We start from the raw sequence: 24650 nt of genomic DNA, 5'->3' as shown, positions 1-24650 counted from the left end.
CACACACACACACACACACACACACGGTCTGATGCTAGGGATTTAACCCAGGACCTATACTTGCTGTGTTGATCTTCCATCAGGCCACCCCTCCTATGAATGCGTGTTTAGTTTTTTAAAAAAATTACACTATAGAACCCATAATTGGGCATTTTTCTGGAGAGTCATATGATTTTATCTGAATAGGATACTTGGAGGACAGTGGATTTCGAGTAATGGTGACAGTTTCAGCATTACAAGAAACCCAAGTTGATTTACCAATACCTTGGTGTCAATTTGTTAGCCCTGTTCAGAATTAGCCTTGTTACAAAAGGAAAACACAACCACCAAATCCTTAAGGGGAGCACTGTAGCCTGTTGGTCACATGTGAATCTCAGCTGCCTCACCCAAGCGTAAGGAATTCACAGAATAATTTATCAACAGTTTATCAAACAAGGCTGCCTAGAATTCTTTTTTATTGCACAACACATTTTTTAGAGGTATTTAATTTTTTCTAAAATGCTTTGAGTTTTAAAACGTAAATTTTCTGCTGCCAGTTAATGTCAGAACTAAACTGTTTATAATCAGGCCTCAGGAAAGGGTCAGCGACACAGGCACAGAATCTTCTTACAGATGGAAGGTTTCCATCCTGCTAGTAGAGCAGTCTCCTTGCTTCTCTTGGGTGTTCTCGTGCCAGCCTATCAGTGACCTTTCCCGATGCTGCAGGCCATGGCTAAGTTTGATGACAGTCCACTGCTCCCTGCTTATCAAATGTAGCTGTCTTGGGAGCCTTACAGCCCAGAGTTGGATACTAGTGTGCCTTTTCTGTTAACCCTTTCCAGTGGTGTGTGTGTGTGTGTGTGTGTGTGTGTGTGTGTGTGGTGTATTCCTATGTGTGTGTTTTTGTGTGGTGTGTGGTGTGTGTACATGTGTGTGTATGTGTATTTTTTTTGGGGGGGGTCTCGTTTCGAGACAGGGTTTCTCTGTAGCTTTGGAGCCTGTCCTGGAACTCGCTCTTGTAGACCAGGCTGGTCTGGAACTCAGAGATCCACCTGCCTCTGCCTCCCAAGTGCTGGGAGTAAAGGTGTACGCCACCTGCCCAGCTGTGTATATATGTTTATATGTGTGTGTTTTTGTATGTGATATGGTGTGTGCATGTGTGTGTTTATCTGTGTGTGGTGTCCTGTGGTGTCGTGTGTGTGTGTGCATTTGTGTGTTTTTTGTGTGGTGTGTGTGTGTGTGTGTGTGTGTGTGTGTTTATATGCATGTGTTTTGTGTGGTGTGTGTATGTGTGTGTTTTGTGTGTGTGTTGTGTGATACGTGTATGTGTGTGTATGTATGTATGTAAATATGTTTATATGCGTGTATTTTTGTGTGGTGTGTGTGTGTGTGTGTGTGTGTGTGTGTGTGTGGTGTGTGGTGTGTGTATGTGTATGTGTTTATATGCATGTGTGGTGAGAGAGAGAGAGAGAGAGAGAGAGAGAGAGAGAGAGAGAGAGAGAGAGAGAGATCTGTTCACACATGATGACCAGGAAGCAAAGAGTGAGAGGTTAACAATCTCTCTTCCAAGGGTTTGCTCCCAGTGACAAGCCTGACTAGACCTCATATTTTAAAGGTACTGTAACCTCTCGTTAGCATCCCAGCCGAGGTGCAGACCATTAATTAACACAAGGAATTTCAGGAATGGTTCAAGATCCAAACTATAGCAAATAAAAACAGGATTTTACTGATTAAAGACAGAAATTCAGGCTTCATTGTTGGGGAGCCCGGATAAAGAGTCTACCCTCAGGACATGTAGTGTTTGTCAGTTACATCCTGTAAAAGTCAAAGGTTTATTTTGTGTTATTGGTGACCATATTTTGACATCTCTGTAGCTCACTGTGTCTTTTTTTAAAGCAAGCTTCCTTCGACTGTTTTTTTATGTCCTGGATGTTTTATACGTGAAGCCAGCTCCATGAAGCCACACAGGGTTAGTCTTCAGCTGCTGCTCTCTAACATTGCTGGGTGTGCTGCCTGGCAGTGAGTGACCGTGGGAGGAGCCACACTCCCCTGCTCAGCCATGGTCACACACTTAGTGGAGACGTGCTTCCCTCTACGTTTGCCAAAGGTCTCTGTGTAGCTGCAAGGTTTCTTGTCCTGCCAGGTCCCACAGCCACTTCAGCTCCAAATAAACACACAGATGCTATATTAATTATTAAACTGTTAGCCTATAGCTAGGGCTTCTTCCTCCTCCTCCTCCTCCTCCTCCTCCTCCTCCTCCTCCTCCTCCTTCTTTTTGAGACAGGGTTTCTCTGTATAGCTTTGGAGGCTGTCCTGGAACTAGCTCTTGTAGACCAGGCTGGTCATGAACTCACAGAGATCCACCTGCCTCTGCCTCCCAAGTGCTGGGAGTAAAGGTGTGAGCCACCACCACCTGGCTCTAGCTCTGTCTTAATTATTAATCCATTTCTATTAATCTATGTATTTCCACGTGGTCTTCTCTTTCTGGAGAACACCTGGTGCATCCTTTCTTCCCCGTCCTTACATGGCTACTCTTTTGGTGGGCTCCCTCTTACCTACCTTTCCCAGAATTCTCCTCATCTCCTAGCCCTGCCTATGCTTCCTGCCTAGCAAATCTGTGTTTTCTGCATCCACCAATAAGAGAAACGTGTGTACAGAAGAACACCCCCCTCATCTCTGCGCTCTGGCTCCCTGCCCATTTCCCTGTCCTAACACAGGTCACACATTGCTTTCACTCACTACCTTGTAATCTCTGTCATAATCTCCTTTGCTGATTTTATGAAATTACTATAAATATATTGTTTATCTTATAATTTTAAAAGATATAGCTGTAACGCTTAGCGTCTTAAGCCTTTGTAAGTGTCGTCCAGCGTCATTAAACCCAGTCCTAATACACAACCATCACCATCAGAGATCTCTTTGCGTATTGCAGAACTGAGACCCCGACTGCCTACCCCGTCTCCTGGAACTGCTTTCTGTCTCTGTGGATGTGACAACACTCAGTACTCACATAAATGTAATCACACATGCGTTCATTTCGCTTAACACACGTCTTATGTTCTAGCCATGTTGAAGCATGTTTCAAAATACCTTCCTAGTGTATTCCCCACTGACGGGCTTGAGCCCAGAGCCTCACCGTGCTAGGTAAGGGCTCTGCCACTGCTCCACAGTCTGCAAAGTGCCACGCCACATTCTATGATGCCCACGCGCTATGAGCACGGGTGTACAAATGCCGCACTGAGCACCCGTTTTCAGTTATTTGGGGGTGTGTTCCAGAAGGGGTGCTGCTGGGTTATATGGTAACACATCTTTTAAAAATGATTTTTGAGGGACCGTAGTAGTTTCCCAGAGAGGTGAACCATCTGCTGTTTTCACCGACTGTACACAAAGCTTCCAGTCTCTCCACATAGTTGCCAGCACTTTGTACCTCTTATTTGTCTTCCCTTAATAGGTATGCCAATGGATGCTGGCAGCTGAGTTTTTACCTCTTTGCCATCATCTAAGGCACTTTTCAGAAACAAGCTCTAGTGGCACACATTTCTACTGACAGATGTAACTTAACCATTTCATGTGCAATAAGTATTTTTAAAATTCTTGTTTATGTTCATATAGCTATACAGAATCATTAGGAAGTACGAGGGGGGGGGATGACCCTCCCCAGGTTGAGCTCATCCTGTCAATTCCCTCCCACTAGCACTCCCAGCTCTCCATTGACTCAACCTAGATTCCATTGTTTCTTCGGTGACTTTAACAGGCACCTGGGTTTCATTCAGTTGCTGTTCTTTCCACAGAAAATCCATTCCCCGCTGCCGAAGAATTAACAGGATGCTGTCCAATGAGTCCTTGCATCCTCCTGCTTTCAGTCGCTCCAACTCTCAAGCCTCTGTCGACAGCAGCACATCCGTGGAGGAGTTCTGGCGGGAAATCGAGAGTATTAAAGAGAGTAGTGTGGGGGTGAAGGAGGAGCCGCCCGCCACACCCACCACACCCACCACGCCCACCACTGAGGTCAAGCCTGTGGATGGTAAGGGGCTGGCCCTGCCCTGTGGGTTTCCAATTGGGGAAGAAGTCAGCCCACCAAGTCTGTAATCAGTAGAGGTGGGGGTAAGAGCTGTGAGCGCTGAGGGAGGGCAAACCTTGGCATCATCCCGACAAGCTCCTTAAGTCTCCCTGCCTGGGGGTGGTGGTCCCTTCGGGTGGGCACCTTTTCATCAAACAGACTGGTCATGCGGATGCTCTTGACATTTACATCTGTGTACTTGACATTTAGGGGAGTGAGAGAGAGCCGGGAGGAAGAGAGGAGGCGTGAGGTCTGCTTTAACGATTTTAGAGGGAAACATTTGGAACATTTGTTAGCATTAATATATTAGACTGCTTGGTATTCCACAAAAAAAAAAAAAAAAATCTTGTTAAGCGTTGATGATGGAGACAAAACCCAAAGCAAACAACAGAGAAAAACAAATAAGCAAGCCAAAAAGAGCATAATGGTTCCTGGCTCTCAGGATCCTGGGCTGAAAGTACAGCCCGGCTGTGTCCTGCCTGGATTGACTTGTGGGTGTATAAAATGTCCAGAACTGTTTCATCAATCAGCAGTTAATCTTAAGACAGCTACCAGCTCGAAAATCCTTCTCAACCTTCATTCTCTTGTCTTAGTCTTTGCCAACACCAAGGCGTCGTCAATTCTAAGTATTCCGTTAGAATCCCATGCCACACAAACAAGGAGCCCCTCACATGTGGTTCAAGAGCTTCCATTTTAGGAAATGGCTCTCCAGCAGGGAAATGTGTGCTTATTCCCATGCTCCTATGTTGCCTTCTGTTTGCCTTTTCACCGCTTCAGACAGGCACTTGAAGGAGAATGCCTCTTGTCCCATATCCCTGCCTTTTTTTTTTCTTTTTTTTCCTAGCAACCCAGTAACCTCCAAGTCTATCTGAGGCCTCAGGGTTTGCTGGCATCCTCTCCTTATAAAGTAACTCCCTTACATGATGAGGAACAGGGCTCTTACACATAACATGAACCATTTATTCAAGCCCAAGGGCCGTAAGAGATATTTTTTCTGCTCTCCTAAACTGCTATAAAAATGCAGGCTCACTATCTAGAGTTAATATTTATTTGCAGGTGTCACTTTGAAATCACTTGTCAAGATGTAAATATCTTAAGTGCACAATTAAGTGGCCTTTGATGAAGGCAGAGGCATGCACTCCTCTAACCCCACATGGATCAAGACTCATTTTGTCAGGCTGTGCCACACAAGTCTATAATCACAGCACTCGGGAGCCGAGGCAGGAGGATGACTAGAGACCCACCTGTGTTGTGTAATAAGACCTTATCTGTCAGAGAGATGGCGGGGTGGGGGGGTGGAGTGCCTTCAACCAGAAGGCTTCCTGTTCATCCTTGTCCGTCACACCTCCCCCAGTGACATCGTCTAGGGCCAGAGGAAGCGACAGCTCCCATGTTTGTGTGTCAGAGGGTTTATGTCTCTGGACTCAGTATTTATGAGACTCAGCTAAGTGTATCAGTAGGTCATTGCTTTTTGGTTTGGGGTAGTTGGCATTTGTTTCTAGGGATGCATCAAGAAGGTACCACAAAATTGGGTGTTTTTTTAACAACATAAATATACTCCTTGCAGTTTTGGACGGCAGAACTAGAAAGCCAGCTAGGTCTTGCCCTCTGAAGCTGTCAGGAGAATCCCGTGGCTGCTGCTTTCCAAGTTGGGATGGAAGCTGGCAGATATTAGTGCTCTTGGCTCTATATAGGCAGCAGGCTGTGCCAACCTCTGCCTCAGATTGCTCCAGGTGTTTGTACCTGTGACCTTTTTTTCCAAAGGTGCCAGTTGTAATGAATTAAAGGACTCACTCTATTCCAATATGGCCTCTCTGTATTTGGTTTGGCCAGGGGTTTGTTTTGGGTTTTGCTTTGCCATCCTTTGAATGGAGCCCAGGGCTGGGCAAGTACACTGCCACTGAGCTACATCTAGCCTGCAACTCCGTGTGTGTGTGTGTGTGTGTGTGTGTGTGTGTGTGTGTGTGTGCGCTCTCGTGCACGCATGCACGCATGTATGCGAGTGTGTGTGCTTTAGAAGCTGTCCTTTCTTTCATTTTTAATTTTTATCTTTACTGAAGATAAAGTAAATTGAAATTGAATGTTTTTATGATAGACATGTTTTAATGAATACATTCAACCCACAGTTCATCTGTAAATGTCATTTTCTTAACCAGCCCACACTCATGGTGCTGAGGGTGATGGTTCAGCTCTTCACAGTGTCATCCTCTAAATGAACAGATCATGTTCTCCTGGCCTGACAGTGTCATCGTAGGTTCACTCTGTTTATAGTTTTAAGCACTTAAACATGGATGATTTGAGAAATCTTGTTGAGTTCACTTGTGGACATACATTTTTATTTCTCTCAGATACACAAATTTTTATTAATTGTGTTTAACTATGAGAAACTACCAGGATTTTTCCAAGGTAATTGTACCATTTTACACCCTTCCCTTCAGGTTAAGGCAAATCTTTGTAAAGTTTGATACTGTCAATTTTCTTCATAGGAGTGATTCTATATATGCAGAAGTGTCTTATATTCTGATTATGTGGCATTGACGATTAATGATGACTAAGGATTAAGGATGCAGTCCCTATATTTGTTTTCCTTTCATGCACTTTGTGAGATTTCTCAAGTATTTAAAAGTGCTATCCTTTTGTTACTGACTTGTAGGAATTTTTAATGAATTCAAGTGTGTGTGTGTGTGTGTGTGTGTGTGTGTGTGTGTGTGTGTGTGTGTTGCATACATTGCAAAAGCTTCTATGACTTAACTGGTCATATTGTTTTTGAAAGAGATTTATTTTTACTTTGTGTGAGTAAGTGCTTACTTACTTCCAACTATGTGTGTGAACTACATGTGTGGCTGGTGCCTGTCAGGCCGAAAGGTGGTGGAATCCCATGGAACTGCTGTTGCAGGAGACAATGAACTACAATATAGGTGCTGGGGACCTGACGCAGGTCCTCTGGGGAAGCAGCAAGTGCTCCTAACCACTGAGCTATTTCTCCAGCTTCTGTTCATCTTCTTAGTGGGGGTGTTTAATTGGGTCTCTCCCCCCACGTTGATTCAGGTATGTGGAAATATGACTGTTGTTTTTAATCTTGAACTCATATCCCTTCAACTTCCTCAATTCATTTTCTAGTGTGTCTGCAGCCACCTTGTATAGCAGGGCTTGAACAATGACCTTAGCCGAAAAGCAATAAATTCAAATCATACTAGGACATTATCTAAATAGAAATTTGGGGTTTTTACCTCTCCAGTTCCTGCCCTTGTTCGGTTCTTCTCTGGTATCTATATATAATTATTTCATGTGTTTTATTTCAAGTGCTGTTTTGATAAAAATTACACTGACTCTATGAGAGGCTGGATTCCTGTTTTAATGTGTGTCTCCAATACAGACTGGAGGTGTGAAATGCTGCACAAGACAGGTAGCTTGTTTTAAAAGTTAGTGATTGATATTCATCAATTTTATGACTCTCCAGAATAGTATCCATAATTATATTTTTCATTTGAAACTTAATTAATCAGCTAATTAATTCAGCACATGTGTGCACCTTCCCTCAGCTAGGCGCTCCACAAGGTGTTGGAGTTGCAAGTAGAAGCCGGAAGCGTTCCTTTTTTCATGAACTTGATCTAACAGGAAGAAAGGGCTTGAGGCGGTTAATGAAATGAGCTCAAGACCTACTAGAGGGGAAATTACTTGCAGGAAAAGGAAACAGAATTGAGGCTGATAGCAGGAAGGCATTACCTGTCTCCTGGGTTCAGGAGAAAGACTTCATTGAGAGAGAAGCTGGGGTCTGAAAGCTGGCCAGTAATGACAGAGCCAATGACGACTGGCCTGTCCAGATGTGTGTGACACAGAGCTCCAGAGGACCCCACAGTAACCTAGGGAACAGGTGAGGAGTGAGAAGTTGTGTAAATACATGTTGCATAACACAGTAAAGGGGGGGGGGGGTAAATGCTTATAGTTACATTTACAAGGACACATTTAGTGACACTGGAACGTGGTTTGGAGGGGCCTGGATAGTCTAGGAAGAGCTGGTGGAAGTCAGGAGATGGAGACATCTTGACAAAGGCTGTGGTAGATCGGACAAAGGGCGGCAAAGGAAGTTGGGGTATCAGTAGTGCATTCCTGTCATGCAGAACTCAAAAGGCAGAGGCGGGAGGATGGCAAGTTCAAGGTTAACCTGGAATGCAGAGTATGACCCTACACCAACTATACAGAGTGGCGTGAAGGAAGGGGGCTGGAGCATCTTGAGAAGTGTGAGGAAATAGTATAAAGAGCCTTGGCAGTGTGCTGGGGTTGCTTCCTCTGGGGCCACTCCTTTGCCTCATTGGTTGGTGGTGGGCTTTTTGTTTTGAAATGTGGAAGAGTGACAGAGGACCAGGGCAGGGGTTGAAGGTCATGAACTCAGGCTTGAACATGTTGACTATAACATGATTGATAGAGTCAAATTTAATATTGAGTGGGCGATTGGATACCTGGGCTAAAATCAATGGGGTATTCTGGGTTGAAGATGTACCTGTGACAGCTGGAAGAGAGACCACGAGACTTCATTCTTCATAAGTCAGCAAAGGAATCACACCGGTGTCTGCTGGGGATATTTCTCACCGAGGAAAACCTTCTAGCTATGTTTTGCCCTTGGGAAATGTCTGAGGTTTTAAACCATTAGTTCCCATGATTTTTGTTGGCTCCGTTGTCCGTTTCCGCTATTCTTCTTTCATTGTCTCACATAATGAAACACAATCCAATCTTTAAAACGTTGTTTGTTTATATTTCTGACTTCACCGTGAGACATGATAGCCTTACCCGAGGCTTATGTAAAAGAATCCCTTCCAAGTCATTCCGGGTTTGACCTCACTCTAGTCCAAATATTGCCATTTCAGATCACTGCTGGTACTGACTCACCTTTCATTTCTATTAAAGGGACAGTTTACTGAGCAACCAAGTAAGAAAAGTACAGTAGTAAATAAAGTCTTTGCCGAGTTAGGAAATGGGACTCTGAACTCACATTCCGCTTGTCTGTCTGTATACAGATGATGCAACTGTGTAAGCAGAGTTCAGGGCTCTTAGGCTGCAGCTTTGAAATGTGTTTACACGTCAGTCTAATCTACTCATCAAACAGCCCCTGTTGGTGATAGGCCTGTTTAGCAGAGTTCTGAGGGAAGTGTAAACAGCCGATTTTCTACACAGGATATGTACTCTGAATCCGTTTGACTTTCCTCCATTTTGTTTTTACAATGGTAACTGATGCTTACAGATGAACCTTAGGTTTTGAATTGCCTTCTGAAAAAAATAGATTTATCTCATATTTATAGTGTAATGGGAATGAACGGTTATTAAATATTTTATGCCAGGTTCTTTGCCAAATTCATAAATAGTTTCTCAGAAAAGTATCCTGATGGCTGCATACTAATTTTACTGCTGTACCTATCGTGGTGTGTGCCTCTAACTGGGCACTGTGTTCTCCCTTGGGATGGTGGTTGTACACTGTAGCCCTGCCCTGATGGAGCTCCAGGGTGGTGGGTGTGGATGTCATTGGCCTACAGGGTATTTCTTCATCTTGGCAGCTGGCTAAGGATCCACAGCAAATAACGCAAATACTTGTTTCTCTTAGTGAATTCCTTATGCTCTGGATTGACTTATGTCCAGTTTGTTGGTCTGGGGTTGCAAGGAGGCAGCAATACTACAGACACATGGGTTAACAGGAATAGTTCCTTACTAATAGATCCCAGGGAGAAAGAGTTAGAATATCTTCCAGGGTCAAAGGGAAGAGGAGAAGACATCTGGGACCCTTATACTCAACCATTAGATAGGAATCTAGAAAGAGCGGGATTATGATACCTATGGTTCAAAGCCCTAACTGGGGTCCAGCATTCAAATGAATAGGTTTAGAGCAAGCGAGTTTCCACTTTGTGGAGAGAGGTTATGACAGAGGTGGCCAGCAGGGCCCAGCAGCAGTGTCTGTACAGTGAGGACAGTCTGGTAGGTTGCATCCAGCCATTCTGCAGGACACTGTCAAGGGAAGATGTTGTAAGAACGGCATTGAGGCAGTGAGAAGACAGAGAAAGCTGAAACTCTGCCGGTGGTGGCCGAGCCGCACTTCTGAGAGAACGTTGACTCTGTGTTCAGAATGGGTGCTGGAGCCTCGTAATGGAAGGGGGTGCCTGGTGCCCATTTGCTGAGGGGAAACTGGGTACTGGAGGCATCTTCTGATGTCGGTCAGCTGCTGAGTGGTGGATTTGAGGCTGCATTTGAGTGACTGCTATACCATGCTTTTTCCTGTTATGATTTTAGTCAAAATGATCATATTTTAACTTTCTTTTTTAATTGGAAGTCAGTCCTGTCCATGGCTTATCTTCAACCTTCTAACAAGGAAAAGTGCCTTTCATGGTTGCCACATAACCTTGCTCTACTAGGCAGCATTATATGATTTTACTAATGTTGAAAAAGACTATAGCCAGGTGTTGTGTTGTGGTGTACTTGGGAGGCAGAGGCAAGGCCAGCCTGGTCTGCAGAGCAAGTGCCAGCATAGGCTCCAAAGCTACACAGAAATAAATAAATAAATAAATAAATAGTACAAACTTTCCATTTCTTCTTTCATAATTATTGCAGAAGAAAATACAACTGTATCTGGTTGGTGTGGCACCTGCTGCAACTCCAGCATTTTGGAGGAAGAGGTAGAAAGATCATGAGTTCAAGACCTTGTCTCAGAGCAACAACAAAAAGATAACTATGTGTTTTACCGATGCTTCCGAGTGTCTGGTATACCCAAAGATGAGCTGCTTGCATCACAGGTCCTCTAGAAACCATCCTAACCTCCCCTTGCTCGTGCTCTTTCCAGAAGGAGAGCTTGAAGCAGAGTGGTTACAAGATGTGGGGTTGTCAACTCTCATCTCCGGAAATGAAGAAGAAGACGGCAAAGCACTCCTGTCGACACTAACTCGGACCCAAGCAGCCGCTGTGAAAAAGAGATACAACACGTATACCCAGACACTGAGGAAGAAGAACAAGCAGCCCGTCAGGGATGTCAGAGACATCTTCGGAGTCAGCGAATCTCCTGTATGTAGAAATCGTGGTTCCAAAGGAGTTTGCTTTGTTCCTAGGGTGGGAGGGTGTGGCAGAGATGGGGAAACATCTCAGGCGTGGCTGGTCCATCCTACCTCTCAGAGGGAGCTAGAGCCAAGAGCACAGAGTAGAGCTTGAGTAATCAGTCATCGTCTCCATGGCTGCTTTCCCCTGTTCCCCACGTTTACTCCCTTCTGTGTTGAAGTCGCTCTGCAAGCTCTTTGATAGTTTGTAAAGTCAGGAGTGTCAGGGCCTTACCCGAAGCTAAGGCTTGAATGGAAATTCTGTGCAAGGCACAGGGGCCCCAGGGAAATACCCGGGGGCCTTCTAAGCAAGTCCAAGTGATTTATTTGAAATGGTGGGGAAATGAATAGAGTAGCCTTTAGGTTCAGAATTTTTAGTATGATGAAACTAGAAAACATGATAAACCAATTAAGTGAATGGTTAAAAACAGAGTTAATATCATGGTTCTTATCAGAAATGGCTGATTGAGGTTCCACCTTGTCCCAAAGCAGTTCTGTGGCCACAGTGTTGCTCCTGGCCCCATTAGTCTCTCTCTGTCTCTCTCTGTCTCTCTGTCTCTCTGTCTCTCTCTGTCTCTCTCTCTGTCTCTCTCTCTCTGTCTCTTTGTCTCTCCCTCTCTCTCTCTCTCTCTCTCTCTCTCTCTCTCTCTCTCTCACACACACACACACACACACACACACCATTTCTACGTCAGCTTGACTGACAGATAATTCTTTCAGTGTACTTCGTCTTTCTTTTACTGAACCATTTCAAAGTTTCATGACAGTGTGTCCTGGTACAATAGATGTTTGTTGAATGAATTCTACGTGCACGATCCCTTCCCTAATGCTATCCAGAGAGGACTCATGGGACTTTGGGTTGATGAGCATGTCCAATAAAATAGATTTGGTATGTGCTACAGCAAGGGACTTTGATATTCTGCCTGAGGGCAAGTCAGCCAATCAATCTGACTTAGGTTTTACATCTGTTCCATTGCAGCTTCTATCACGCAGTAATTTAAGGCATCAGTGTGTTAGGTAGTGTCTTAGTTAGGGTTTCTATTGCTGTGAAGAGACACCCATGACCAAAGCAATTCTTATAAAAGGAAGCATTTGATTGGGGCTTTCAGTTTCAGAGGTTCAGTCCATTATCATCAGGGCAGGGAGCCTGGCACATGAATGGCCCTGGAGCAGTACATGAGAGCTACATCCTGATCTGTAGGCCAAGGGTGGGGAGATATGCTGGGCTAGTGTGGGGTTTGAAACCTCAGAGCCCACCCCTAGCTACACACTTCCTCCAACAAGGCAACACCTACTCCAACAAAGCCACACCTTCTAATCCTTCTCAAATAGTGCCTCTCCCTGGTGACTAAGCACTCAAATATATGAGCCTATAGGAGTCATTCTTATTCAAACCAACGCAGACAGTAATCACGGATAAAGACTCCAATTTTCGTCTTTTCAGGTTATTTGTATTTTTTTTCTTAGATATAGTCATCATAAAGGGTAGTTGTCAGGAAACTTGCTTATACCTAGTTAACATATGCATCTGTGATAATAATATCCTGGAATAACACAGGCTTTCAGAACTTTCTAGAGTGATAGCAATGTTCTGTTTCTATTCTGCGTAATATGACAGCCTCATCACATTTGCAACAAGCAGTTTAACTGAATTTGATATTTTGTATAATCTTAGTTGACTTAAATCTAACCAGTCACATAGGACTTGTAGCTTGCGTGTTGAACAGCAGAGTGTTGTGTTGTCTGTTATGCCATGACTTGCTGCGCATTGTGAGTTCTGTGGCATTTGAATGTTCAACTTAGTTGACATCCATGTCTTTCTGGATGGAAGGGTTATTTTTTTTTCCTCTAGCCATAATTGAGTAAAGATGGCTTCTGCACCTTGAAGCCAGGAGCTCAGCTGTGCATGCCCTGGCAAAGATGGTCTGTCAATGAAAAGTTTGTCCTGATAGATTCAGTATCCTGGGTTGCCTTCCTATTGTTTCCAGGATCATCTTACAGTGGCCTTGAAAACTTTGCCCACCTGCTTTCTTTGCCAAATTTAATTCCAGCTACTTCAGGCAAAGGTTTGGGCTCTACTCCAGCAAGCTGTGAGGTACAAAAAGTCTGTAGGCTTGTCCTGATTCCTGTGTCTGAGTGCCTTCCATTGGATCCTGTCAGGGTACCTGTTCTCCACCTGGTGGTAGGCTGTTGAGAGTCTGAGGGACCTTTAGGGAAGTGGGGCCTGGCTGATAGAAGTCAGCCGCTAGGAGCAGGCCTTTGGAGAGTATACCTACCCCTTCCTGGTTTGCCAAGAGCTGAACCGGCAGCAGTCGGCTGTGTGTTCCTACCACCGTAGCTCAGCTATCCCACAATGCCTTTCAATCCGTGGGGGACCGAAGCCATGATGACAAATCAGGGTTTCTTCTTCAAACTGTTTCTGTTGTGGTTTTGGTCATAGAGACGGAAGTAACTAACATGCTTAAAACTTTGAATTTCTAAGCTGGGCTGTGGTGGTGCACACCTTTAATCCCAGCACTAAGGAGGCAGAGGCACGTGGATCTCTTGTGAGTTTGAGGGCAGCCTGGTCTACAGAGTAAATTCCAGGATAGCCAGGACTACACAGAGAAACCCTGTTTTGAAAAACCAAACCAAACCAAACCATCAACAACAACAGACAACTTTTGAATTTCTAGTAACAATACAAAATAGTGAGATATAGGCTCCTTTGTTGCCAGCCCCTTCTTTGAGTCTGCCCTCTCTGAAGGGACAGATAAAGTGAACACTTGCACCTTGGGTGTCTAAGTGTAAAAAGTGAAGTTTTTCTGGGGTGAAACCAGCCACGAACTGCTGCTTCCAGGCAGCCAGTGGCTCTAGCTCAGCACACTTCGGCACACAGAAGGTTAAGAGAGAGTGATGTCAAAGCCCTTCGTCCTGTCTGCCTTTGCCTTACTTATATCCTCAGTTACAGCCCAGTTTCAGAGTGGAGTGGGAATAGGGGCTAAGGTAAGAAGTGGGTAGCTGCAGGCAAAAGAAGGAGCCGAGAATCCTAGTATTGAGTGTGCAGCTTAAAAAGTCCAGGATGGTCCTCGTCAGACAAGTAAAAACCACGTAAACCTAGCCTTTAGAAACAAACAAACAAACAGACAAACAAAAACACCTCGTCTTTCAGTTGTGTAAGGTCTGTTCTTTTCCCAAAACGACTCCAGTGTCTTTTGTGAATGAAGAGACTTGATACCTTGTAAGGAATGCACTGGAACTTTTTAAACTTCCTGCTTTCACTTAACAACATAGACACCGGTTCTCTTCCCCCCTCTTGCTCCATGTCTGTCCTGATTTGCTCTGGCCTCCTCCCTGCCTCCTTTTCTGCCTCCCTCTGCTGCCACTGAGCCTGCACCCCCTTCTTCCGGTCTTTTCTCTCATCATTATCTTTCTTTGGTGTCATTTGTCAGCATTGAGTGAATATTTGCCTAATATTTTCCATTTCACTTTCTTAGTAAGTTTGTTTTTAATTATATCTCTGTGTGTGTGTGTGTGTGTGTGTGTGTGTGCACACGCGCGCGCGCGTGTGCCTGTACAAGCATGTACGCATGTGTGTGTCTGTGCTGTACTTGTAGAAGTCACAGGACAACGTCCCTGACTTTCTGCTACCATGTAGGTCCTGGGGAGTGAATTCAAGTCATCTGGCACCTTCACCTGCTAAGCCATCTTCCTGTCCCTAAGTGTCTCAGTTTCAGAAGAAGATTCTCTATGGATCTTAAATGTATGATTTAACCAGTGTACTTAGCAAGTGATGATATGAATTCAATCGTTTGAAAAATAATGCTCAAATTATCTGGGTTTTCCTAAAGTTTTACACATAGAATTCCAAGCTTAAGTTCCCCTTCCCTCAGAATTGCAAAGGAATCTTCGGTCATGTGTCCTGAGTAGTCACTGGGGAGGTGTCATGCCTACAGTAGGGCAGTCCTGATCCTTTATTGGCCAAAAGTAGAAGTGTTTTGATTTTTGTTTTTACTCTTGGGATTTGAAACTATGCCAGCTAGATGACCCTTTTGTGAAATTCACCGTGCCTGTACTTAAATGAGAACTTTGAGCATTAACACATATTTAAACAATTCTGAATTCCTTTCAGTGGCCATGCATGGTCTCCTGAGCCTCTGTTAAATGGTCCTCAGGCTTGCACTGATCTCTGTGTCTCTTGATTCTTCTCTTTTGTTTTCCAGGGTTTTTTTTGTTTTTGTTTTGTATGTGTTTATTTTACATTCTTAAAATCCCTCAAACCTCAACTTGTGAATGTCAGTACTTTGGCCATGGTTGAGTTTGTAATTGGGAATTTAATTTTCAGAATTTAATACTTACTAGTTTATGCCCATTCTCCCTTCCTTTGGTTTCTCTTTCATTATAGTAATCTGTTCTTTGGTGTTGTTGGTGTTGTGTACAGGGATTAAACCCAGGGCTCAACCCCCCCACCCCGCTCTGTGTGCCCAGCTGCCTCTATTCTTGCATCTTGGCTGCAATAAGCAGCTAGCACTCTGAACACAGTAGCTCAAGCTGAACCTCCCAACGCCTGCTCCTTTCTATGAGTGATTTCCTTCCGGGTGATGTGCTTATTTTTAGAGCCATTGTTGTCCTCTTCCCATTGTTATTGTTAAATTGATTTTCATCCCTGGCTGTTGGTGTGTATTTCTTCATGGAAGACTAGATTAGTACTTTAGTGACTGGGTGTTTCTTATGTAGTTGTGTGGAGCTGCTTCCACACCAAAACTCTGCTATGGAAACGATTTAGGGTCTGTGGATGGACAAGTGTGTCACCTGTCACATTTTGCTTTAAGACATGTGACAATGATTGAGTGACAGGATTTTTATGTCCTTTACAGGCAAAGCAAACTTCCCCTTTCTTACTCTTGTCCTTATCTTCCAAAAATCCCCGGCTAAGGTACAGCTGAGCTGCCCTGCCATCCATGATCACTGCTTCCTCATCAGAACAGCCACCACACTGCTAGCAAAGGTCACTGTGGCACCCAGAGTTTACTGCCCTTCAGCATTCAATCAAGGAAAGACTTTCCTGGCCCTCTTACCAAGAAAAACGTTCTTTTTTCAGTTTTTCATCACTCTTTTTGAGATGGGTTGCATTGCAAACTCTTTTCTTTCTTTCTGAATGTGGAAGCTTGGGGACTAAGCATTTAACTCCTGCTAATTTGTCACTTGTACCTTTTCCAAGGCTGGGGATTTTTCTACATTATTGAACCATTTTTGTGGTTTGGGAACTAAGCATTTAACTCCTGCTTGTTTGTCACTTGTACTTTTTGCAGGCTGAGGCCTTACCAAACCATTTTTGAGTTTTAATCTTCCTATAACTTCTTTTCTGCTGGCGAAATGTTGGCTGCCTCCCAGAGCTAAGCCTTTTAAACTATGTTCTATCTTCTGCCTTTTAGTTTGACTGGTAAGTGAGGGAGAGAGTAGTCTGTGTGTTTTGTTCTCCTGATCAAATTTTCTTGCACAGATTAACTAGTTCCTTTAAAAATTAATGTGGTTTTTTTCTCCAGTTTTCAAAGAAATATGTAATCTTTGCTGGAAAGAGAAAATATGGTCAGTCAGGCTGAGAAATGACTATTTTGGGGGCCCAAATACATTTTATGATTTCACCAGAGAGTCAGTAAATTAGTTTTCCAATGGTGCCTGCTGAGGGAGTAGAGTGCTTGGATCTTGTGTCAGCCATGGTATGCTAAGTCAGAAATGCTAAGCCAATGTCGGGGTGCTTAACACATGGTCTGTACCCAAAGGCATTGTTCCAGGGTCTAGAAGACATGAGTAAATATTCTTTTCACAACACATTTAATTGGGGAAACAATCAGTCTAATTCATGCCCAATTTCATCTTTGGTAAGTATGTAGCTCAAGGTGTACCTAGCTGATAATTGACTGTGCAGATACAGTCATGCAGTGTGCTTTTGTGCATTGTGTTATATATAATTCATGGAGACATTTGACTGCACACAGCAGAAGGACAGGAAATGGCCACTTATGCTAATAGGGGTTTTTCTCTTTTAAGGCGGAACTGAGGTAGACGGTCCTTTTTCTTGCCAGGAACCCAGCTTCCTTTTGCGTTTCTGTGTTGTCATCCCCACACAGCCCTCATCAATTTTCTGAGGACTCAGCTGGGCCACCGTAGGCACCATATCCATGTTCTGGCAGCTGCTGAAATTGCATCAGTAGCCCTATTATTCTAGGCTCACTTTCCTGGAAATCTTTCCTGGGAGAATTCCAGTTACCTCATGGCTTAGAAGTGCATCATCCTTAGCTTCAAAGGAACCTGAAATGCTGTTTTCTTGTTTTCAGTTGGACACTTCATTGCTGGAATTTATTCTGATCTTAGTATTGATGGGCAGAAGGCTGAATGCAATTATGAGTGTATATGCAGTCATAGCCATAGCCATCTCCCTTAATCTATGTGGATATATAGATAAAACTCATAACCACGATTGAACAGAGAGCTCATCCCCGTGCTAAAAGGCACTTGAATTTTTCATAGTATCCAAATGAGTCTTCTATAACAATTCATTTGTGTAAAACGTTTGGGATGCAAGACTGGATGACAACATGATGTCAATTATCCCTGGAGGAGGTGGGGCGGGAGGGGTGGTTCATTGGTAAGGTAAAGGGAATTGAATGGCAGGAAGTTTGAAGAAGTTATTTCTTTTAAAGCCATTGGGTAGACTAGGGAAAGGACACTCATTTACTTTGAAACAAGGGGGGGGAGGAGATTCAAACTAAGGGATAAGTAATCTAATAGTTAAATTGGAATGTGCTCACACACGCCACCTGTGCTTTGACAGCAGAAATGGTCACTGCTGTGGCTCCAAGTGCAAGCGTGTGTGTGTGTGTGTGTGTGTGTGTGTGTGTGTGTGTGTGTGTGTGTGTACACGAGCGCATGCTCGGGTGGAATTGGCAGGGGTCAGGACCTGGCTAGATTTTCTTGGCTAAGCTCTTCACAGCAAATCTTTTGTAGCCTTTCACATATCATATAATAGTAATTTAATTTTCATTATTAGACCTATGGCATTCCTCTTGTTTTCTGAGTGTAAATATCATGAGGGAGGTACTCTTTTTTCCTCATGCATGCCACAGTGGAGCCAGAATTTGTTACCCTGTGCAGGAAGGACTAGGGTTCCTGAGTGTCCACCTTAGGTACACTTACATTATCTGCTGGGTTGAAGCCAGGGTCTCACACATGTTCCATATACTCCAGCACTGAGTTTACTCCCCAAAGCCAGGGTTTCATACATGACCCACACACTCCAGCACTTAGCGTCTGATCAATTTTAGTACAATTTCAAGGAAGGCGAATGTGAGTTTGTAGCCACCAGGAAGCTTTATTTTATGATCTCTGCCATCTGGCATGAGTCTTAAGTTGTGTTCACGCTGGCCCTGAGGTAGAATCTAAGGGAGGACATGGTTGTTACCTGTTCATGGCTCAGAAAACTTGCCCCGACCAACTTTGTGGTACTGCAAAGCACATCCATGTTTTCGGCTGCACACCCCTTCCTGCTACAGGCAGACAGTTCTTTTCTCTTAGACACTCCCCCTCGGTCCTCTGAAGACAGTGATGCTGACAGGTAATTCTGTAGGACTTACTGTTGTCGAGCCTCTGTTTGATAAGAGCTGGTACTAACTTGTGGCTGGCTCTCGGTTCCACTGAGGGTTCTGCTTTGTGGTTTGCTGTTTCCAGCTCAGTTCTGGCTACTTTTCCTTTGTCACCTGAGGTCTGCAGGGTTATTATCCTCAGCTCAAACAGTACTGTTCTGCAGAATTGTCCCTGATTTTTTTCCAATTTAATTATATTTCTCACGAAAGTGACAGCCCCTCCCTGCTGTAAGTCTGGCAGGTTGGTAGGAGGCATTGGTAAGTTCTGTTTTACTTCCTCAGTGTGGGGAACCTTACATAGCCCACACCCAGCCAGGACACCCAAGTCCTCTTTGCTTTTCCCAAGCACTTTAGCTTTTCTCAGTAGCTGGGGGATAGCTGCCATGCATTGAATGGGCTGTCTGTGAAATGGGTGTGCCAGCCCAGGGAGGACACTAGCATTCTGTTGTTCACCCTTACTGACTTCTGTTTATTCATTTGTGGTGATGGCTCCAAATGTGAGGTTACAGTGGCCTCGGGATCTCTCTGAAATTACTACATCCTTATCAGCTTTCTGCTCTCAGTTTGTCTTTGTCAGAACTGATAACCATATTTTCTTTGATTTTTCTCCATTATGGCTGATCCTTGGTAAATTTGTTAACAGAGTGGCTGCTGTGTTTCTCTGTTACATAGATGTTTTCCCTAGGCTTTTCCTAGGTCCAGGGCTGACTCTGGGTCCTGGGTAGGACAGAAAGGTTTGTGCACAGCATAAAAGCGGAAGGTCATTGGTAGCCCCCTTGCATGTGTGCACACACCCCCAATCTCAGCCCATTTTATATTGTTAGAAAGGAACGCCCAATGCCCTGGGCCATGTGTATAGGACAGGTTTATTTCTTACAGCTTTGGAGGGTGGGGCCTATAAAAGCTGAAGGACTAGGCCAGCAGCTGACGCAGACTCTCGTGCTGTGTCGTCTGTGGTAGAGCATGAAAGGTGAGACAGAGTAACCCTGGGAGGACAGGCGCCTCCTCTCCAAGTAGCAACCCCACTCCCAGAATAAGAGCATCAGGCCCCGAGCACCTTGTTGAGGTGGGGACTAAGTTCTGACAAATACTCTTTGAGAGAGTTAGCCAGCCATGCGACAGCTGTGCTGAAAGGGAAGAGAATCGTGATTTCATTTCTGTCCGTCCGTCCCACATAAAGCTAGTATTTTGCTTTTATTCTCCCATTCATGTCTTTCATAGAATTCTAGAGTGACCTGATAGTGACATTTGCTTTGGTCCTCAGCCAGGACAGCTACCCCACCCCACGCCCAGAAACCCACCAAAAGAAGGTAGCACACTTCACCCCAGCGCCTCTTAGACTACACATAGCTGCAGAATGCTGCAAGTACTCGAGGCTGGCATCGGGCTATGCTCTCCACTGAGAAAATACTTTTGCAGTCAGTTGTCCTGTGGGTCGCCCTTTTGCCTCTTCTCTTCTTCATTCTGGGGTTGTTTACTTGTTTGAGTTTTTTGGGTTTCTCTTTTGCCTGAAAGCAACGCTGTGTTGTGGTTTTCTTAGGCTCAGGATGCCTGTAACATTACCAACTAGTTTTCTAAGGATTTCTGTATGTTTCTGCGTGTTGGTGGACCACTGTGATGATTCCAGTGCCATTCTGGTTCTGTTATTTTGATTTAGAGACAGGATTTCCCTAAGCCCAGGCTGGCATAGAACTCACTAACCATGGCCTGAGCGCCTCCTGAGCATCCTGCCTCTGCAGGTCATGTCCCGCTTAGATTTGTCCTCATAAAAGTATCCTTTTATCACCAAGTGAGCTGGTGTGGCATGGGTGTGTATGTGTGCATGTATGTGTGTGTGCATGTATGTGTGTGTGCATGTATGTATGTGTGTATGTGCATGTGTGTATGTATGTGTGTGTGCATATGTGTGCATGTGTATATGTGTGTGCGTGTGTGTGTGTGTATGTGTATCTGTGTGTGCATGTGTGTGCACATGTGTATGTGTGTGCATGTGTGTGCACGTGTGTTTTTGTATCTGTGTGTACACGTGTGTATGTGTGTACATATATGTGCATGTGTGTGCACGTGTGTGCACATGTGTAAGTGTGTACATGTACGTGCATGTGTGTGTGCATATGTGTGTGAGCGTGCTCCCTCTTCACCCTGAGCAGAGCTCCCTGTGCTGTCTCTTCAGCAGAGTTTCCATTTACAAACAGTGCTCTTCTTCCTCACCTACTATACATGCTTTGGAGGAGGCTTATGAAAAGGGCGGCTCCTAAGATCCGACAGAACGGCTGAACATTTCTGTGATGTCTGGTACTTTTAATGTTTCAGGAAGTTGACTCAACTGTAGAATCTTACTGACATGGCACCTTTTGAGAAACACCGCTAGGTCTTAAAGCTTATTTGTGAGGTCTGTGACTCTGTCCACCACAAACAGAACCCTTGGCTCCCAGCACACTTCACACATCATGAAAACCAGAGAGTTCCCAGTACTCAGTGGGTGGGGGTGAAATGTTTGGTTCGGTACTGTGAATTTATGAAGTCCTCATTCTAATACTGATTTCTTAATTGAATAAAAAAGACTCACCTCCTTGACATGAATATATAAACCATTGTGGAATGAAGACTTAAGTGCAGCTATTTATTTGTTTATTACAGGATACATTGAGGTTTTATTCAGCCATAAAGACATAAAATTTTGTCCTTTACAGGAAACAGATGGAAGATGAAGATTGTGCTGTTGTATGAAATAGTCCAGACTCAGAAAGACAAACATGACATGTTTTCCGTGAGCCCAGTTTTAAAGCAGCATGTTGTCATCAACCAGCTGTGTCCTTAAAGGGTAGAGGCTTACCCTTCCTTAAGAGGCTCAAGGTTGAAAGGTCACCGCTGACCTTTCAATGGCAGCCAGGCATGAGTCTGCCAACTTTCATCCTTCCGTTCTGCTCTCCTCAGCACTGAGGGGAATTCGTAGTATGCATAGGATGAGGGACACCTCAGAAAACACATCCATGTCCCCAGAGTGTTTTTCCTGCTGTATGTAATCATCGCAGGTAACACCGTGTCTTTACATGGATGTGTAGCATGGTGGAGTGAAGTCGTGGTCTGGCTTTGAGACAAATTGTATTATAGTGAAAGGTGTGTAGTGTGACTGTGGATGAACTGGTAAGTACTGTATCAACACACAAGCATCCATGAACTCTGTGTGTCTTTGTGTAATTTTATGAATCACACGTACGTGTATGAGCTCTGCTGTAATGCATAATGAAATGTGTGGCAGGTTTGCAGCAATGAGTTGGAGAAAAGTGACTTCCATTTGTTTTCCTTAGCCCAGTGATTCTTGTGACCATGCTACTCAGTTGGATGGCACCAAGGAAGAAAAAGAACTTCCAGGAGTTACCAACCCCAGTGGCCCTCTGGTAAGTTTTGGAAGGATGTGTGGGAATAAGGAAGAAGCCATTCATAGCCTACCAGATTCCTTTCATCAGTTTCTGACAAAAATACGCAGCAGCAAGTGAGCCGAGTTTGATAGGTAAATCTGTAATTGACTACATGTTCTATGAAAACAGACACGTAACTCAGTAACTCTGTGGTTTTCTCATTCCCCTCTCCAGTCCCCATTCCCAGTCATCTTCTGCAATTCCATCTGCTCTGCACTCACACCCGAGCGGGAAGAGTCAAGTGAGGTTAGGGCAATAGCCAGCTCCCCGTTACTGGAAAGCAGAGAGCTATGGCTCCATCCCTGGCCATCGGGGGCTTTCTCAGCTCTGTTCCTACTTCCAGCACATCCACAGCATGGATGGATCCCAAACTAATACTGTGTGGAAAACGCCAGGAAAAAACATTCAATTTATAGAAAAACACGAGAAATATGAGCTAACCCACAGTGATGGAGAGACCATTGGTGACTTCCTGGGGAATGAAGATAAAGAAAGAGGGGACGATAGATTTCCGCAAAGGACACGAGCATATCCTGGGATGCTGGTGACATTCATCTTGACTGTAGTAATGGCTAATTCCATAAGATCTAAGTATTGATCAAAATTTATTAATTTCATCAAAGTATTGATTAATACATATTCTATTTTTGGGTTTAATTATGCAGATAATTACGAATCAGCTGTATCTCAATCAACTGGTTAAAATCAAGTCCATAGTAAGCCTTACAATTTCAGTAATAGCACAGATATTTACTTTGCAGTACATTGCTTACAGTGCATACACGAATGGCTGTTCATATATTGTTCATGGTTGATCTTTGACTCTGAGTGACAAATGGCACTAAGTTTGGTACTTACAAAGATTTACAATCCAACTGCTATCATGAAATCAAATCACTTCTCATACAGATAAATGAAGGCACTTTTCTTGTGTTCAGTCAAGCGAAATATTCACTGGAGATGTTAGTCTGTTGAAAAGGCAAAGTAGTCAATCTAGTTTACTGCCAATGATTTAAGTGAAAAATCAAAATCAACACTTGCTATTGATTTATAACTCACGGCAAAATATAACCGTGCCATCTGTTAAGAGTCATCAGTTGCATCTGTGTGTGTTTCCTGTGAAAGGAAATCTGAGGAACCTTGATTTAAACAAGTAGGAGTTTGTTTTAATCACAGATTAAGAGACTGATGTTGAAAAAACAAAAAAAATCAAAGCCGGTACAGTTGCACAATGGTGACTTTACTATGGAGACTGACTTTCTCTTCATGATGCTCCTGTCCCAGCCCCGAGGTTATGAAACCAAGCTGATGTTCCCCAGGAGTGTCAGCCACCTGCTGTCTGTCTTCAATGTAAATCCTCACTGTTCCTGGAAAACATGCACAGTGGGGCTTCTCCCTCCTTTTTTTTTTTTTTTTTTGGTTTTTCATGGTCAGCCTGTAACACCCTTACTAGGTTGTAAGGACTTTTTCCCCTTGATTGTTTAGACATTATTCCCTTAAAAATAAGTTATCTGGGTTTCTTATTAAAACTTTTTGTTTTATTTCTTAAGTACTATGAATCTTTAATTTATTCTGGATTCTGAGATTTGACAAAGATCTTGGTTTTATTTCATTTACTCTGATCAACCTTCAGTGAGTCTTCCCTGTCTCTCTTCAGTTTCTAGAGATTTTCTTCCATTGAATTAACTTTTTTCTCAATTCCTGTGGGCCATCTCTCTAGAACAGAAATTATATGATGGTTACTTTGTTTGAATCATATTCACTGTTTGCTAAATTTTATGTTAGTCTCTTTGTCATGTATTCTAAACTTTTTTCAACATTGTGTTTCAAATTATTACATTTTTTCTTGGTTATAACTATGTGATTATTTAGCTTCCCAGCTCTGTGTATGTTTCAGAGAACATATTCTTATTTCCAAAAAAAATAAAAAAAAAATTTTAAATCCATTTACCCGTTGTTATAGCAGTAGGTTCTGAGCCAAAAGTGGCTGCTTAAAACTTTGAGAATACAAGTTATTTTTACACCTTCTTGAAACTGGGGCATAATTTACAAATAACACACCATGCAGCTAAAGGGTGTGCATTCACATTTCTCTTGAGTAAGAGCCCACACAGTTCAGATCATTGCCAAGCAATAACCACCACTCAGCATCAGCACACACTGCTGCTCTCAGCCAGGAAGAATTTCATAGGTAAATCCAAGAGAGTGAAATCCTATCTTTGAAAATGCTACAGTCAGAAATTATAACCAGAATAACTCTTTATGAATACCCTGTGTGGAGGATGCTGTCAGCTAGTTCTTGGTGTTTGTGGGTGAGCTCACATGAGAAAATAAATAACTGACTACCATGTAAATATTTTTTCTATATCTTCAGTATCTACTAAGATATAAATATTTAATGTTTCCCCCAAATTTTCTAAAGGTAAATATTTTATGTGGAGAACATATCAACTGTGGTAAAGTAGCATGCTCAGTGACGAAAACAGAGAGGGATCTA

At 43.6% G+C, this 24650-nt stretch overlaps 1 protein-coding gene across 5 annotated transcripts in view; it reads left to right on the top strand.

The window, feature by feature from the left end:
- The window catches only part of Arhgap28 (Rho GTPase activating protein 28), a 162213-nt gene that overhangs the window by 97252 nt on the left and 40311 nt on the right, over positions 1-24650 (top strand). For all 5 annotated transcript variants that reach the window (XM_027397794.2, XM_027397793.2, XM_027397795.2 and 2 more), the window contains 3 exons: positions 3771-4003; positions 10863-11080; positions 22043-22132. In XM_027397794.2, the coding sequence (XP_027253595.1) occupies positions 3771-4003; positions 10863-11080; positions 22043-22132 (541 nt within the window). The remainder of the gene's footprint in view (positions 1-3770; positions 4004-10862; positions 11081-22042; positions 22133-24650) is intronic.

The sequence above is a fragment of the Cricetulus griseus genome, chromosome 2 (genome assembly GCF_003668045.3).
Source record: "Cricetulus griseus strain 17A/GY chromosome 2, alternate assembly CriGri-PICRH-1.0, whole genome shotgun sequence".
NCBI lineage: Eukaryota > Metazoa > Chordata > Mammalia > Rodentia > Cricetidae > Cricetulus > Cricetulus griseus.
This window is presented reverse-complemented; position numbering and strand designations above follow the sequence as displayed.